General features: G+C 40.2%; 1 protein-coding gene across 2 annotated transcripts in view; it reads right to left on the bottom strand.

Moving 5' to 3' along the window:
- Positions 1 to 13,102, bottom strand: part of SCEL (sciellin) — a 162,702-nt gene extending 149,600 nt beyond the window's left edge. Inside the window, exon 1 of one of the 2 annotated variants that reach the window (XM_015543692.2) lies at positions 12,866 to 13,102. In XM_015543692.2, coding sequence (XP_015399178.1) covers positions 12,866 to 12,915 — 50 coding nt within the window. In that variant the 5' untranslated portion in view covers positions 12,916 to 13,102. The remainder of the gene's footprint in view (positions 1 to 12,865) is intronic. The other variant, XM_042978710.1, reaches the window with a different exon arrangement.
- Positions 13,103 to 15,145: the final 2,043 nt, after the last annotated feature.

The following is a 15,145-nucleotide window of genomic DNA, read 5'->3' as shown; positions in this document are numbered from 1 at the left end:
CTTTTTTTTAATGTTTATTTATTTTTGAGAAAGAGAGAGAGAAACAGAGGACAAGCAGGGGAGGGGCAGAGAGCGGGAGACAGAAGCTGAAGCAGGCTCCAGGCTCTAAGCTGTCAGCACAGAGCCCAACGCAGGGCTTGAACCCATGAACCATGAGATCATGACCTGAGCCAAAGTCGGAGACTTAACCAACGGAGCCACCCAGGCGCCCACACGGTACCTTTCTTGAAGTCCTTTGTGCTAGTACACAGCAGGCACTCAATAAACACAAATAGACTGAATAACCAAATGTTCCTGTTATCTCTCTGCTCGAACATGAGATCATATCTATAAAATTCAAAGTCCCATACAAGTTTTTTTAGATAAATCATTTATATTTATGTCTTATGAAACCAAAAATTCTTTGCTCATGTCTCCCTGCTTTCTGCACCCCCACCAGACTATCTAATCATGTTGTGTCATAAGGTTTTTGTGATTGCAAACATATCAGTTAAAATATAAACTTTCAGTTATTTGAGCAGATTGATTTTGCCCTAGAATGCTGGCAATGCTGTGTCTGCACATAGTCCAAATAGCATCCCAGTCCTGTCTCACCTGGAAGTGCCACATGGGCTGGATTCAAGGAACCATGATGCTAAAAAAAAAAAAAAAAAATGCAAACTAAAAACACCAGCAACAGAAAAAGAAAAGAAAGCAATTCATAAATATATTATCTGAGAGTAACTGCCATATAATTGCTATATTCTCTTCTGATATTTGGTAACCGTTTCCAAGTACAAAAGAAAACAGTCTGAAGGGTTGTATGGATAAATGAATATTCATAAAATTACAGAGGAGCATTAGTATATACAGTGTTTACATAGCATAAGCAAACTGGCAGACAACTCAGAAAGCTAATACTTTTCCTTTCCACTTTTCTGAATTTTCCAGATTTTCATCAATAAATATGTGTGTTTTATGACAGAAGAAAACCCTTCTAGAGAAAATTTTTTTTAATTAATGTGGATAAGTCAGGTCAACCAAGCCATATTTTGAGGAGCAGTGAACTGACATCATTTTTCTTAACACTGTTAGCAAAGAACAACATTTGATAGGAGGAGATCTTCCCTTTGCAGTTTAATGCTTGGCATCAAATCCAAAGATACTCAGCTCAAGGACAAAAGCTAATTCACTTTATACAATCAAATGGGTGGATTCTGAAAACAAGTGGGTTGAAAGATAAACCTTTGCATAAATCATTCTTCTTTTGTTATACTAAGCTTCCACGAAACCATTCTGAACAAACAGATTTTAATTTCAGTTTAGACACCAACATCCAGCAGGCTATTCCACTGATTAATGATGATAAAAGTGAGTGGAAAAAGAAGCCATTTATGAAACAAACAATATAACAATCAATCAAGCTTCGTTAGGGCTGATAATATTCTAACTCTGTATAGTCCTTGACTCTCTAGCACCACTCCATGGAGACGAGCTGAGCTGCTAAACGCTTTAGAATTAATGCCAGAATTGTCAGTGCTAAGGTTCACAGTGTCAGAATGAGGACTCAAAGCTATAACGTGGTATCTACTGATCACCCCCAAATGAGATGGATTCTCTGTTGCACGCTCAGCTTAAATTCTAATATTAAAACACAAACACTTCTTTCCCCAGCATCCATCCTCCTCTTCCTGCACCTGCCACACAGGCACATTAAATGGAGATCAGATAGGGAATGAACACCCCTGTACCTTTTCAGCCCCTGCTGGTGACTTTTTATTCCTTCTACCATGAAATTGGTTTTTTGTTTCTTATTTTATCCATTTGGTGTCATATGTTACTTCATTATTCCTTCAAACTGTTTACACTGGCCACCAAAGAAACCCAGGACCCTCACATTGGCCCCCATCCCCTTGTAATTCCAGTTGGCTCTGAGAAATGAGGCAATCCTCTACCTCACTCCATCCCTAATTTAGTTTCTCTGTGGCACTAACCACTACCTGGCATACCATATACTTCACTTATTCATTTGTCTTCTTCCTCTAAGATTTTTACCCCACTAAGGCAGAAATTTTTGTTTTGTTTATTAACAAATTACCATGCATAGGTTCTGACATGTAGTAGGCAATTTATAAAAGTTGTCTGGATAAGTGAATGAATGAATGAATGATATTTTAAAAACCACTAGGACGCCTAGAGGCTTCTACTAGGCAATTCTTATCATAATTACCTTTACTCCATGTGTCAGAAAGTCAACAAAGGAATTTTGTGGTTGCTGGAAGTTTTAATTCCAATCATAAAATCAGGAACTGAGTAAATTAATAGAGATGAGCCTGCATTCCTTCAAGGTAAATTCAGTTCAAATTTTTTAACTTATTACCTGATGCTCATAGGCCCTCACTCTGACTGACTGGTCGCAGTGGCGATCTGGATCCTCAGGAAGTGGTGTTAGCTCAGAGCAACTGTTGTGTTATACCTGAAAGATCCAAGCATTTCCCTCCCCTAATGCAGGGCCATCTCCACAGCTGAAGGTCCGTTGGCAGAAGGCTAGAAGAAATGCACACTGGTGATATCTATCACAGAATTCTTTTTCAAGAGTACCTAACCTTCCTTTTCATGTTTAAAATTTAAGTTTGGAAATTGGACAAAAGGCCAAGACTTTCTTCAGTGGTGGTTCAAATTAGGTCTTTGATTGACATACCTAGAGTTTGAGGGTTTGGTTGATGTTGGTATTGTTTTACAAATCAAATGTTTTCTTGGTGGGCTGTACTAGAGTACAGGTACTCATGACCGTACTAGAGTACTCATGACTGATCAGCAAATACCAAAAATCTCTAGGGGTCAGACCATTGTGATTGCCCACCACTCACCTCTTCCTCCCCACCACCCACCCAGACCCTAATTGTCTCCAATGTTAATGTCCTGCTGGGTGGCTTCTGCCACTCTGGGATTCTAGTAGTACCACAGTAAATCAGAGAGTTCACTTCAACTGTGTCTCCTCTCACTGGATTCTAGGTCCACAAAGAAGAGACTCTACAGGCATTTCCTAAAAATTCATTCAGGAATTTCTTACAGGCATTCACCTCACCAATGAATTTCTCAATGCATGGCTCAGGGAGGCCTTGGGGCCACAGTCAAGAGTTAAGGGAATGGATTAAACACAAAAAATTCCCTCTTGGTTCCCTACATCTCTAAGTCTTTTAATTTCTTCCTCTATCTTATATAAGACATGTATGGGCCACTGTTGAGTACAAGTTCATCAGCAGACTGTAAGAAATAATTAAAATCACCTCCAGTTGAATACAGAATTGCATATAGGTACATATACAGGTACTGGCATAATCTTCTTGATCTAAATCACATTCTTCAATCCTTGTTCAACAATCCTCAGAATTCATTCTCTCATTGTATCACCCAGAGTTTTGCAAATATGTTAATAAAATCTTGTGATTCCATTGGGTTGACTTTGTAATAGGACCAGGGGCACGCTTACTCTGGGAGTAAGGGCATAGGGCACAGTGCAGTGGTTTGATGGTCTGAACACTGAGCAACTCAATGCCTCTCACACATCTCCACCCCATGTTAAGACCTCTACTTAGTATCCTATCAATTAAAATGTAAATTTCTATATAAGAGACTAAGGAAAGCTATAAACTAGTATGAACAACCTGGAGGATAAATCTTCGCGTATAGGTTCCAATCGTCTCAGCCTTGTGGCTGAAAGAGATTATACATTTCTATCTTAGAAAGTGACTGGTTTGCAGTTGGTGCCTTGAGCTGAGAGCTAAGGACTTTGAGTTTGTCATTTTCTTCTGATAAACTGTCCACTGCTATGCTCCACAGACCTTGAATTCCTCACACTCCTCAACTGCCCTCTTGGAGCAATTACTTTGCCTCACAAACCCAGCCTTCAGCTTCCTTGGGACTGTCATTCAAGGGGACAACAGATGGTAATTTGATTAGCTGGTTTTTTTCCCCACTAATTTCAATGGCTGCTCAGGTCCATTTTCTTAATAGCAACTTGATTTCTGTTTTCTCTTACCCCCTCCAAGGACTGCTGATAAATTCCAGGTTACCTTCGATTTTTTTGAAGGTGTATGGGCTCCAATATCTCTCATACAGCTTTCAGTAATAGGGCTTTTGGATGCAAATAAAAGAAACCAGTGCCAGTTAATTAAAGCAGAAATGGAAATGTATACTTAAAAGATGCTAGATAGTTCACATACTCTCTGGAAGGGCTAAAGAAGCAAACTTAGGGATTTTATAGCCAGAAAAAAAATTCCAAAAGCAAACCACAGGACTTGTCAGGTAAAGACATCCTGAAACTCCTGCCAGCCACAGACACCACAGCACATGCAAGCAGCCTCAGTGACCAGACCCTGGATGCTGCCTGGGGAGCTGCTACCACTGCTCCCCTCAGAAACCAAACGTGGTTGTGTATGCTGTCCCCAAACCCAAATGTTGTCCAAATATACTCCGGATGACCCTTGCTTCTTGGTGTCACTAGTTACTGATTCACGGTCTGGAGAGCAGGTGGATCTGATTGGCAGAGCCTAGATCCATGCCTGAACTGGAAGAAGCCTGGAAAGGTGAGTGTTCAAAGGTAGGGGAGGGACAGTAAAGTATCCCACAAACTGAAAGAGCACTTTGAGACTGGAAAAGGGAGTGTGTGACTCCATACAGTTTACACAGAGTTTTATTCAGAATAACTTACTGATGGGGGATCGGGGCAGGCTATGATCCAGCTGGTGCACAGCTGTTCTCAGCAAAGGCCAGACCTTAGTCTACAGATTTTATACAGCAAGGGGATGGAGGCTGAGGGGAGTGCCCTGTAGTAAGATGAAAGGGTTTGCATGCATCTAACTGACAGCTAACCTTTAATCAGACCTCATGGAGCCACCTGTGCATCACGAAAGGGAAAGACTATGTTACTCTAACAGACTTGTGGGAGGCCAGAGCCGGCTCTCCTCACCCCAACCTTGGGAGGCATTTCCAAGGTATGTCCAAGGCATTTCTAAGGTATCTCCAAGGGAAAAACATACAACCCCAAGAGAAGTCACTGAGTGATCATGAACAAGATGGAGGGCCGAAGATGGAGTCACTGTCATCAGCACTCCTACAGAGAGCTCTGGCAAGGCATCATAAGGGAGAACATTTCCCAAACGTGGAATACGGGTTCTGATGTTTGGGTGGACAAAAACAAGATTGATAAATGTCCACCACTCATGCTTTATAAGAAATGGCAGGGGCTAAGGTGACACAATCGGGAGATAATGAGATTAGCGACCATGTTTTATACTATTTTTATTTCCCCACAGAATCACACACACACACACACACACACACACACACACACACACACTAAATCAACTAATATCCCAGATCTCATAAGTCCAAGTGAGAGATAGCAATGCTTCATCCTATAGCAGTGAATCAAAGAATACATGAGTACAGGGTACATCACACTGACTTTGAAGTGAGTTTCTAGAGGGCCTCTACTGACTGATCAGTGCACAGTCACAGGTGTCTTATTCTGCATTATACTGGGCTCTAAGACTCCACTAAGTATGAAGGATACCAAAGAGATATTGACCACTATAAGCAACTCAAATACAAATTTCCACTGAACCAAATCAATTCAAGGAAAAACAAACGGCAGTATCTGGAAATAATATGATAGTAGCAAAAAGGTAATATATTTCTTGTACAGCCAAAAAAAGAAATCACACCAATAAAATTAATTTGTCAATAAAAACGTAGTGAGAAATATTTTTTAAATACATATAGTTTTTAAAATTTATTTGCAGTACTGAGGAGTAAGTCTTGATAGAGTAACTCCTAAAGTATAAATCTGACCATTTCACTATCTTCCCCAAATTCTTCATGGATTCTCAAAATAGACCCTAGACCTTTGAAATGGAGATTATATATGAATAATAGGTCAATAAAACCTGATTTAAATGTTTAAAAAGTTCCACCTCCACTTACCCAGTGTTTAGAGTTTTTCTACTCTCTGTACCAAATATTAATGATTCTATGATTCGACTAAGGAGAGGAAACATGGGTTCTTATTTCTGTTCCCCCAGAACGGCCCTGGCAAGTCATTTGGCCTTTCTAAGTTCAGTTTCCACATTGCAAAATGAAGAAATTGGACAAGCTCCTTTCCAGCCCTGAAAGATCGTCAGCTCTACTTGGCCAAAGTCTACTTGCCCATGCCCCACTCCCACCTAAAGTAGGCTTTATTTCTATTCGGTTTGATTGATCAAGGCAATCATCCAAAAGAGATAAAACACAAATTGCAAAGTTGCCAATTCTGAGTGACAAAAGCAAAAAATAATCTAGTTGCTCAGAATTTCCATAACGCTTTATTATATTTTCATACAGTGTTTAGCCATTAATCAACACAAGTCATAGTTGCAAACATAAAAGACCCAGAAATGAAGAAAATCATCATTGACAAATTTTACCTTAAAAAATCAAAAGCAGAAAAAGTAACATTTAAAAATTATGGTTATTTAAAAATAACCTGGTTGGCTCAGTTGGCTGTGCCCGACTTTGGCTCAGGTCATGACCTCGTGGTTGATTAGTTCAAGCCCCACATCAGGCTTGCTGCTGTCAGCACACAGCCCGCTTCAGATCCTCTGTCTCCCTGTCTCTACCCCTGCCCCTCCCTTGCACTCTCTCAAAAAAGAAAAAAAAATGTGGGTGAATGATCCCGTAGGTGACTGAGCAAGGCACATGCATTTCGGTCACAGGTTTGTATAACATAATGCTCAAATCAGAGAAAGATGCCACAACGTGGATTGAGCCCTACTTCTTGGGTCCTCATCCCCTCCCTGTCCTACTCACCCTGGCTCACCTGGAGCTGTGAGGATGGCAGTTATTCTCCCGCCTGACACCCAGGGACCACTATTCTGACACTCTCCTACATCCCTCCTCATTACAACTAGGAAATTCATTCAACCCTGCCTGAGCATGCGTTGTGCATGCCAATGTTTCACATAATCCCCAAGCAAATGAATAACTGGACTCTTTCTCCCTCATCCCTATCCCCTCTCTGGCCTCTGCTCTCTGCCTTGTTTTGCTCCAGTCCCACTGGCCTCTCTTTCCTCCTCACACACGGTGGATGCCTCTATGTGTTCTCTGCTCCCTCCCCCTTCTCCCCCTAGGACTCCAATTGCACCACTCAAGGGTCAGTCCAGCTCCATCTCTACCTGCGCCCCTAGCCCTACTTCCTCTCATGCCTCAGCTTTCCCCATACGTGGGGCTTTATCTTATGTGTGTGGGACTCCCTCAAGCTTCAACCTGGTATTCTCCAGACAAGTCCCCCTCGCTTCAATCAAATTTCAACCAGATTAGAGGTGATAACATTGAGCAGTGACTGAACCTTAACTTTTGGTAAGGAAGTAACTTAGGGAAGTTCAAAATAAAACTTTATTCAGATAGTAATACATAGTGGGAATGATATCTCCAAAAATTAATAAGTTTTTCAGTGAAGATATAATGGAATCATACTTTATCTAACAAAGATACCGAGTGCTTAATATGTCCTAGAGATAAAAAGATGTAAAAGATATATATTTGTGTGCTCAAAAAGTATACTCACAATGGCATGGCTGCTGCAATAGAGGCATGGTTTAAGTGGGAGAAAATGGAAAGCGGGGTGTTCTTCTGTCCTAGCTCTATCACGGTACTTACTGGAAGATATTAAAATTGTGTGTTTATGTCCCTGTTTTTCCCTCTAGCTGTAGACTACTGAGGAACCAAACTATGTCTTTGACATCTTTGCTATCTCCAGCACCTAGAAAAATGCTGCACCATGCATATTGTAGTCACTCAGTAAGTGTTGCCTTGAATTATCAGTTCTACCTAGGGCAGGGGGAATATTCATGAGTGTATTTGCAGAGAAGGTAACATCTGAGCTATATCTTAAAGGTGAGTTGGTCTTTTCTATGAAGATAAAGAAATAGAATAACATTTGTAAAGTCATGGGAGATATGAAATAATAAGAGTAATAATAACAGTTAACATATAATATGCCAAGAACTATGCTAAGAACCTAAATGTATTGTCATTTTATTGTTACATCAACAAAATGATGTAGGTACAGTTTTTGCAAATTAGGAAAGTGAGGATGCGGTGGCTAAAAAATATGTCCAAGGTGAGTGGGTGAGTGTTGAACTGGGATATGAATCTCAGGGACCCCCATGATTCTCTGACTCCAAAGCCTGTGAACTAGATAACACTATCTATCTACTCTTTCAGAATTGAGCCAGCTCAAGTATCCCCAGCAATCCAGCACCTAAAATCACTATTTGTCTCACTACCCCTGAGGGTGGACATCAATCCATCTCTTCTCCTCTTGTGACTCTACCATTTTCATGACACAACTGCGTGTCTCGCCTGCTCTGAGTCTAGCTCATCTTTGCTTCTCTCTGTTATTGCTTCTCTATTCCTACTGCTTTCCACTGATCTCCTCTTGCCTCACATTCACGTTCTCCATGAGAGCCCCTCCTTGTGTTAGAGAACCATCTACAATCATCATTTGTTGGTTTGGACTCTGTAGCATCCAACTCCTGTTAACACTCTAAGAATCTCCTCTCTAGGGTATCTCCTACTGTATAGAAATGGGCATGGAACCCACATCCTACACAGTAACCAAGAGCCAGTGCTCTCTCTCCCTGCCCAGCCTGGCTGTGGAGCAAGCATGTCACTCAGCCTAGGCCAGTCACACAAGTATAGGGACAGCTGGAGACCAGCCCAACAAAGGAGCAGGAGTGGAGGCAGCAGGCTGAATACTCTACTCTTCTTGCATAGCTTTTGCTGTGCTCCCCACTGCAGACCACCTTGGTTCCCACCTCTTTTCTAAGCCAGGTCCTCCGAGTCCCTCTAGATATCTGAGCCACAGACATCCTTCCAGTAAATAGTCTGTTAAGGTTAAATTAGCCAGAATCATTTTCTATTGCTTGCAAACAGGAATCCAACCAGGACTCAGACACCATGTAGTTTTGGCTCTCAAATCTGAGCTGTCTTTGGCTAAAGCTCTTACATCTGCTGTCTTTGGCTACAGCTCCTATCCATAATATAATCCCTTGAAGCCAGTGTGTCAAGGCCACATAACTGAAAACATGGGTGCTCTGTCAAAGGAGCCACCTGTGGCCTCTGTGTTCAGGAAGGAGCTGGGAGCTGTCACTTGGACTCTGATGGATCCTAAAGCAATCCTCTGGGAGAGATCACATCAGGTTTACATGCTGCGCAAACTGAGTCAGTGATCAGTGAGAGACTGTAGATGTATGCAAGAAAAGAGACAAGGGTGGAGCAAGGGCTCTGAGGAAACAGGAGTGAGATAGAGGGACTGGTTTTGGAAAATCAGAGGAGTCTCCTTGCCCCTGAGATTGCAAATGTAGGTATGTTTATCGAATGAAAAGTACTTGAAGGACTTCTTGTAAATAGAGTCTACTTCCTCTGTGAGGTAAGAGCGAAGGTCATCTGGTGACCCTGAGTACAGGGAGTTGTGGGGTGGATTGGAAGAGAGGGTTGAAAGCTTGGAAAACTCACAATGAGAACCGGGAGAGGGGACCTACAAGGGACTGACAGAAGGACACTGAGCGGCACTGAAGCAACTCTTTGTATCCATATTCGTTGATAGAAATTACCCACTCCATGGACACTATTTGAACAAAGACCCTGACAAAGGAGAACAACAAGCTTACCCTGAAACTTTTTCAGTGCAAAACCAGGGACTTGGCAAAATCTAACAAATTTCACAAAACAGAAAAACCTTTAACCTAGCTTCTCAATTTTGCAATTTTGCAGCTTTGGGACTTTTCTGAGTGAACCCCCTTGCCGGCGTGGAAGATGGTAATTATTAGACTAAAAAAAAAAAGTTTGAAACAGCAGAAATTTTTTCTTAAGGAATCTGGATTCTGTCTTATTCAGTTCTTTTTGAGGTCAAAAAGTTGGTCCATTTTGTATACAAAAAGGAATTTAAAAAATTTAAACAAGAGACTTTAAGGGTCTTTATAGAAATATTAAGTAGTGATAGCCATATTGGCAAATTTATTCAAAGTGGCCATTATTATTATTGGAGAAAAATGTAAGCACCCAAATGATCCCTGCTGAAATTTAGTTAGACAGTAAAAAGCTCATCTCCAAAATCTGAAGGATAACACAGCTTGGGTGTGGTTATGTTTGATGATTCAGCACACTGAATTAAATCTTAAAATGCCCTGCCTGCTGGTTCTGATAAGCTAATGAACTGATACATAAATTGCAGACTGCGTTTTGGATTGCTAGTTAGATTCATGAAATAAAGATGTGCTTCTGACATGTTATAAGAAAATGAACAATCGCTCTGCATCAGTTGGCATGTCCTAAAAGAAGACAGCATCTGGATAAAATTCAACATGTAATTTTAGCCTTTGTCACATTTTGAATAAAAATAGTTGGCTGAAAAACTACCTATTTAAATTATTGAAAGCTGGTGATTACAAATAAGCGTCCTGGCTGATAATTAGAGTGGCAGTAGAAATTATTCTGAGTATGAAGAGCTTGGAAAGGATTCCAGAAGTAGTTTTCCCTTAAATCGAGTGGCACAGACAAAAGCAGTTTGCTCTTCAAAAGTGAGTATTCTTAAACTATTGCATTCATTGATGGAGGCTGCACAGACGTGGGTTAATTTACTTAACATTTCAATGGTTTGGGGTTTTCAAACTGTAGCAAAGATGAAGCAAAATAGAGATTAAAATTCATCATTATTCTCTTGTTTTTTCAAACACGAAAGCATCACATCCTTAAAGGACAATTCCCAGCACACAGGTTTTTATTTGAGACACGATAAAGAAACAAAACGACAAACTCTCTCTTTGAAACCTATGATTCAAAACAGCCACTAGAGGACAGTCAAACCACTGGGATGTTGCAAGGCAAGCCCACAGATCAGTAGCTTCAAAAGAAAAGATTTTAAACGCAGTTGATTGTTTAGAGAGAGACAGAGGCAGAGAGACAGAGAACAAAATACCTTCTTGATCACATTAATGTAACGTTAATGAGAAACAACAGTAAAAATGTGGCACAAGCCTGCCAAGATTTTTACTGGCACACATTTCCATAACAGTGTGATGACAAGCAGTGCCTTCTGCCCCATGCCTTGGGGACAAGAGTTGTAGGATGGTGATTCAGCACATATGATGTAATGAGGTCAATTCTCCAACACACTCTGCTGTCAAACACTGCCTCCAAAACAGCAGAAGATCAAGGATACTTACTACCCAAAACACAAATCGCTGGCATCTGCCTAATGGAACACTCGCAGGTAAGCTACATGGTAGGTCATTCACCGTGTGTGTGTTTTTAATATAAGTGATGTTGTTTTAGATTCCAATGCTGGAATTATTACTTTAAAAAAAAAAATTCCCATGGCTCTACTTAACCCACGCTATTTGTGGGAGGTGAAGAAGAGATGACTCACAAGATTGCTAAAACCTCGTGAAAATGCAGATAAAATGGTGACAGACACTGAAGCACTCAGCTCTTATTCTTTAAAAATCTTCCCAAAAAGAGAATTGGGATAGGAGTGAGGAAAACACGAAGAAAAGTTAATCCTATGCATTATGTAGATTCCCAGACCTTAAAGCTAAAAGGTGTTTTAAGGTCCTTGGCATCTAATATTTTCCATTATTTCCACTCTATAATTTTTCTCTTAGCCATTTTAAAGTAGAAGAATGTGTATACTGTGATGTCACATTCAAGAAGCTTTCCAAATCAGCTACTGCTGAATTACCCATGGAAATGTGGCTATAGATTCAGTCTGCAATTGTTAAAGGGAACTAAAGAATCTTGGAGGCATAAGAGAAATGAATATAGACAGAAGTCAGGGTCAACACATTTTGATTTCCTGAAGCAGAGCTGGGCCAACCAGTATGGGGATTTCCTTGAACATCACCCTGGTTCCTTGGAGGAAAAGGCTCTAGGTACTTTGAGCCGACACAAAGGGAAATAACTACATCCTTGTTCCTTCAGAGTGAGAGACTAATCCTAACTTGTTGACAGTAAAAGGGAGCACGTGTGATACGTAGGTCTCAGATACTTAGACCTCCGACCATTTGTCTGAAATATAGCTGTGATTAATTTATTGAACAATTTGGCTTACATTTTTGTAGGTAATACTTATTTTTCATACGAATGCACTGAAAAACAAGTCATTTAGTCTAACATAAGACATCTTATAATGGGTCTTCTGACCACGTTTTATTCAAATCTCCCCTCTAATAATTTATGTGTTCCTGGGTTTGCCTTTCCATCTCATGAACCAGATTCACACAGGGGCAGTAGAATCAGGCATGCCTTAAATATTTGGCTACTTGGGTTCACTGGAGTGATTCTACTTACCACGAGAGACAGGGGAGTTTGAATTAGTGATTTCTAAGATTCCTGAACAGCCTTCATACACTGCAGTGGTTTTGAGCACCAAATTTATATATCTGGCTCCACTGCACACCTAGCCTATAACTAGGTAAATTTCAGGACAGATTGTAAAATAAATTAGGCATATACAAAGGTAAATGGTCGGACCTAAAGTGCCTGCAAGTTCGACATTTTTAAGCCTAGTTCAAATATACAGGTTCCTCTCTGAAACCTCCCCAGTCTCACCAGGAGAGAGGTGTACCGTACAGTTCCTAACTATATCTTTCAGATAGCCCTGTCTGTCTTATATTATAGTTGCTGTCCATTCCTAAAAAGCAGGGTTGTGTCTCACACATCACTCAATTGTCCAGATTGTCTTGCACATCTGTAATTCAATAAATGTTGATGGGATGAAAGAGATAGCAAGGTAGAAGGTAAAAGAAGAGATAGCAAGGTAGAAGGCAAAAGAGATGCGACTCACCCAACACATCTCCCTGGGCACTTCCCTTTTAAGGCAATAGAATCTTCCATCCAGAGGCAAGGCCCAGGGCTTCCAGAGATGGCTCTCCACTTTGTTCCCAGGTGTCAGTGCTGCCTCAGGCCATGCCTTCCAGACACGGGAGCTGGTTAGCCTCCTTTGTGAAGGATAGTCAACCTTGAGGTTCTTGAACTGCTGGACAAGCTTAACTGATATACCTCAAAAGGATGTATTGACTGGGTAGTGTCTCACATAGCATTTCTCACATTGGAGTTGCTCTGTACAAGAGGGAGGAAAGAATGATTATGTGGAAAGACATTAAGCTCTAGTTTCCTGAATATCAACAGAATTTTCAAAATCAAATCTGCCAGACTGCTAGTGTAGGCCCCTTGTTGCTCTGCTCTGAGCCCTTCCTGTCCCTTCCATCCTCACACCCAGTGATGCCATTTGAATGAGTCACAAAACTCGTATAAAGGTTGACTGTTTGGGGAAGAAGTTGGGCTCTTTGTTCTTTAATCTGGTTTGGAGCTGTTTCTACTTATTCACTCCAGGCTCTGCTCTTCTCCCCAAACCTCCTCCAGGTATTGGTGTTTGTGAAATTGTTTGTTCTTTCATTATTTTTAACATGTGCTCCACCAGAAGCCCATAGTACTCCTGCACCAGGAGCTAATGCTGATAGGCAGAGGGTTAAGCTGGTATAACTAAAAGAAAAGAAAAATAATTAAGCCTGATGCCAAAGCGAATACTGAAATAAAATTCTGCATGTTTATTTTTTTTCACACTTGGGAGAAAAATCTCAAAATTTATTGGGCTCAACTGTTTAACAAAACAGCATTAAAATGTAAAAGTAAGTGTGCGTGTGTTCATGTATTAAGTATGATTTTTCCTCCCCCATCCCTCCTTTCTTTTTCAATTTTTCATTTGTTCATTCATTCTTTCATGATAACACATGTAAGCAGATAAAACAAGGGGGATTTTCTTCTTTTGAAGATATGAAAAATGAGAGAAATGGGAAGGGGTCAAATATCCTGCAAAAATGGCAAAAATGTGACTGAATTGTCTTCAGTGGATACTATAATATTCCTAATTGTTTTGTCATGGAAACATTTAATATATTGGCAGTGTCACAATTCTGGCATATCAACCATGTATGTTTTTAATCTTCAATATAATTTCATACGTTTGATTTCATTTCCTTAACTCTGTATGACAAAATGTAATGGTTTCCCAATAGTAAGATTCTTTGCGAACTTTGTATATACCCTTTATGGTAGCCATATTTTAACTTAATATTTTAGTTAGTCATTTGATTAATAGAAGCAGACACTCCCTCATGGCATCTGTGCCAGCAATGAGTTAGTTGTTCACCAAATGATTTTTCCTTTCTTTCCAAGTACACTTCTTGGTGTCAAGGTATGGCCACTTTTCCAATTGGATGTAGCCTTGTGACTGGTGTTGGTAAATGGGATATGAATAGAATGAACAGTATATGAATAGTCATATACTATTTCCAAGCCTCATATACACTTTCTCTCTTTTTTCCCACTGCACCTATTGAATGGAGAAGTCTAAGGATCAAGAAAAGGCTCTGAATGTGGAGAAAGGGGAACCCTCTTGCACTATTGGTTGGAATGCAAACTGGTGCAGCCACTCTGGAAAATAGTAGGGAGGTTCCTCAGAAAGTTAAAAATAGAACTACCCAACAACCCAGCAATTGCACTACTAGGTATTTACCCAAATGATACAAAAATACAGATTGGAAGGGGTACATGCACCTGGATGTTTATAGCAGCAGCATCAACAATAGCCAAACAATGGAAAGAGCCCAAATGTCCACTGACTGATGAATGGATACAGAAGATATGGTATACATATATATATATATATATATATATATATATATATATATATGGAATATTATATATATGGAATATATATATATGGAATAATCCATATATATATGGAATATTATTCAGCCATCAAAAGGAATGAAACTTTGCCATTTGCAATGATGTAGTTGGAGCTAGAGTATATCATGTTAAGCAAAATAAGCCAGTCAGAGAAAGACAAATACCATATGATTTCACTCATATGTGGAATTTAAGAAATAAAAACAGATGAACATATGGAAAGGGGGAAAAAGAAAGAGGGAAACAAACCATAAGAGACTTTTAACCATAGAGAACAAACTGAGGGTTGATGGAGGGTCGGTGGGTGGGGCATGGGCTAAATGCATGATGGACATTAAAGAGGGCACTTGTCATGTTGAGCACTGGGTGCTAT

The sequence above is a fragment of the Panthera tigris genome, chromosome A1 (assembly GCF_018350195.1).
Source record: "Panthera tigris isolate Pti1 chromosome A1, P.tigris_Pti1_mat1.1, whole genome shotgun sequence".
NCBI classification, from domain to species: domain Eukaryota; kingdom Metazoa; phylum Chordata; class Mammalia; order Carnivora; family Felidae; genus Panthera; species Panthera tigris.
The sequence above is the reverse complement of the archived record's forward strand: the minus strand, read 5'-3'. Positions and strand labels throughout refer to the sequence as shown.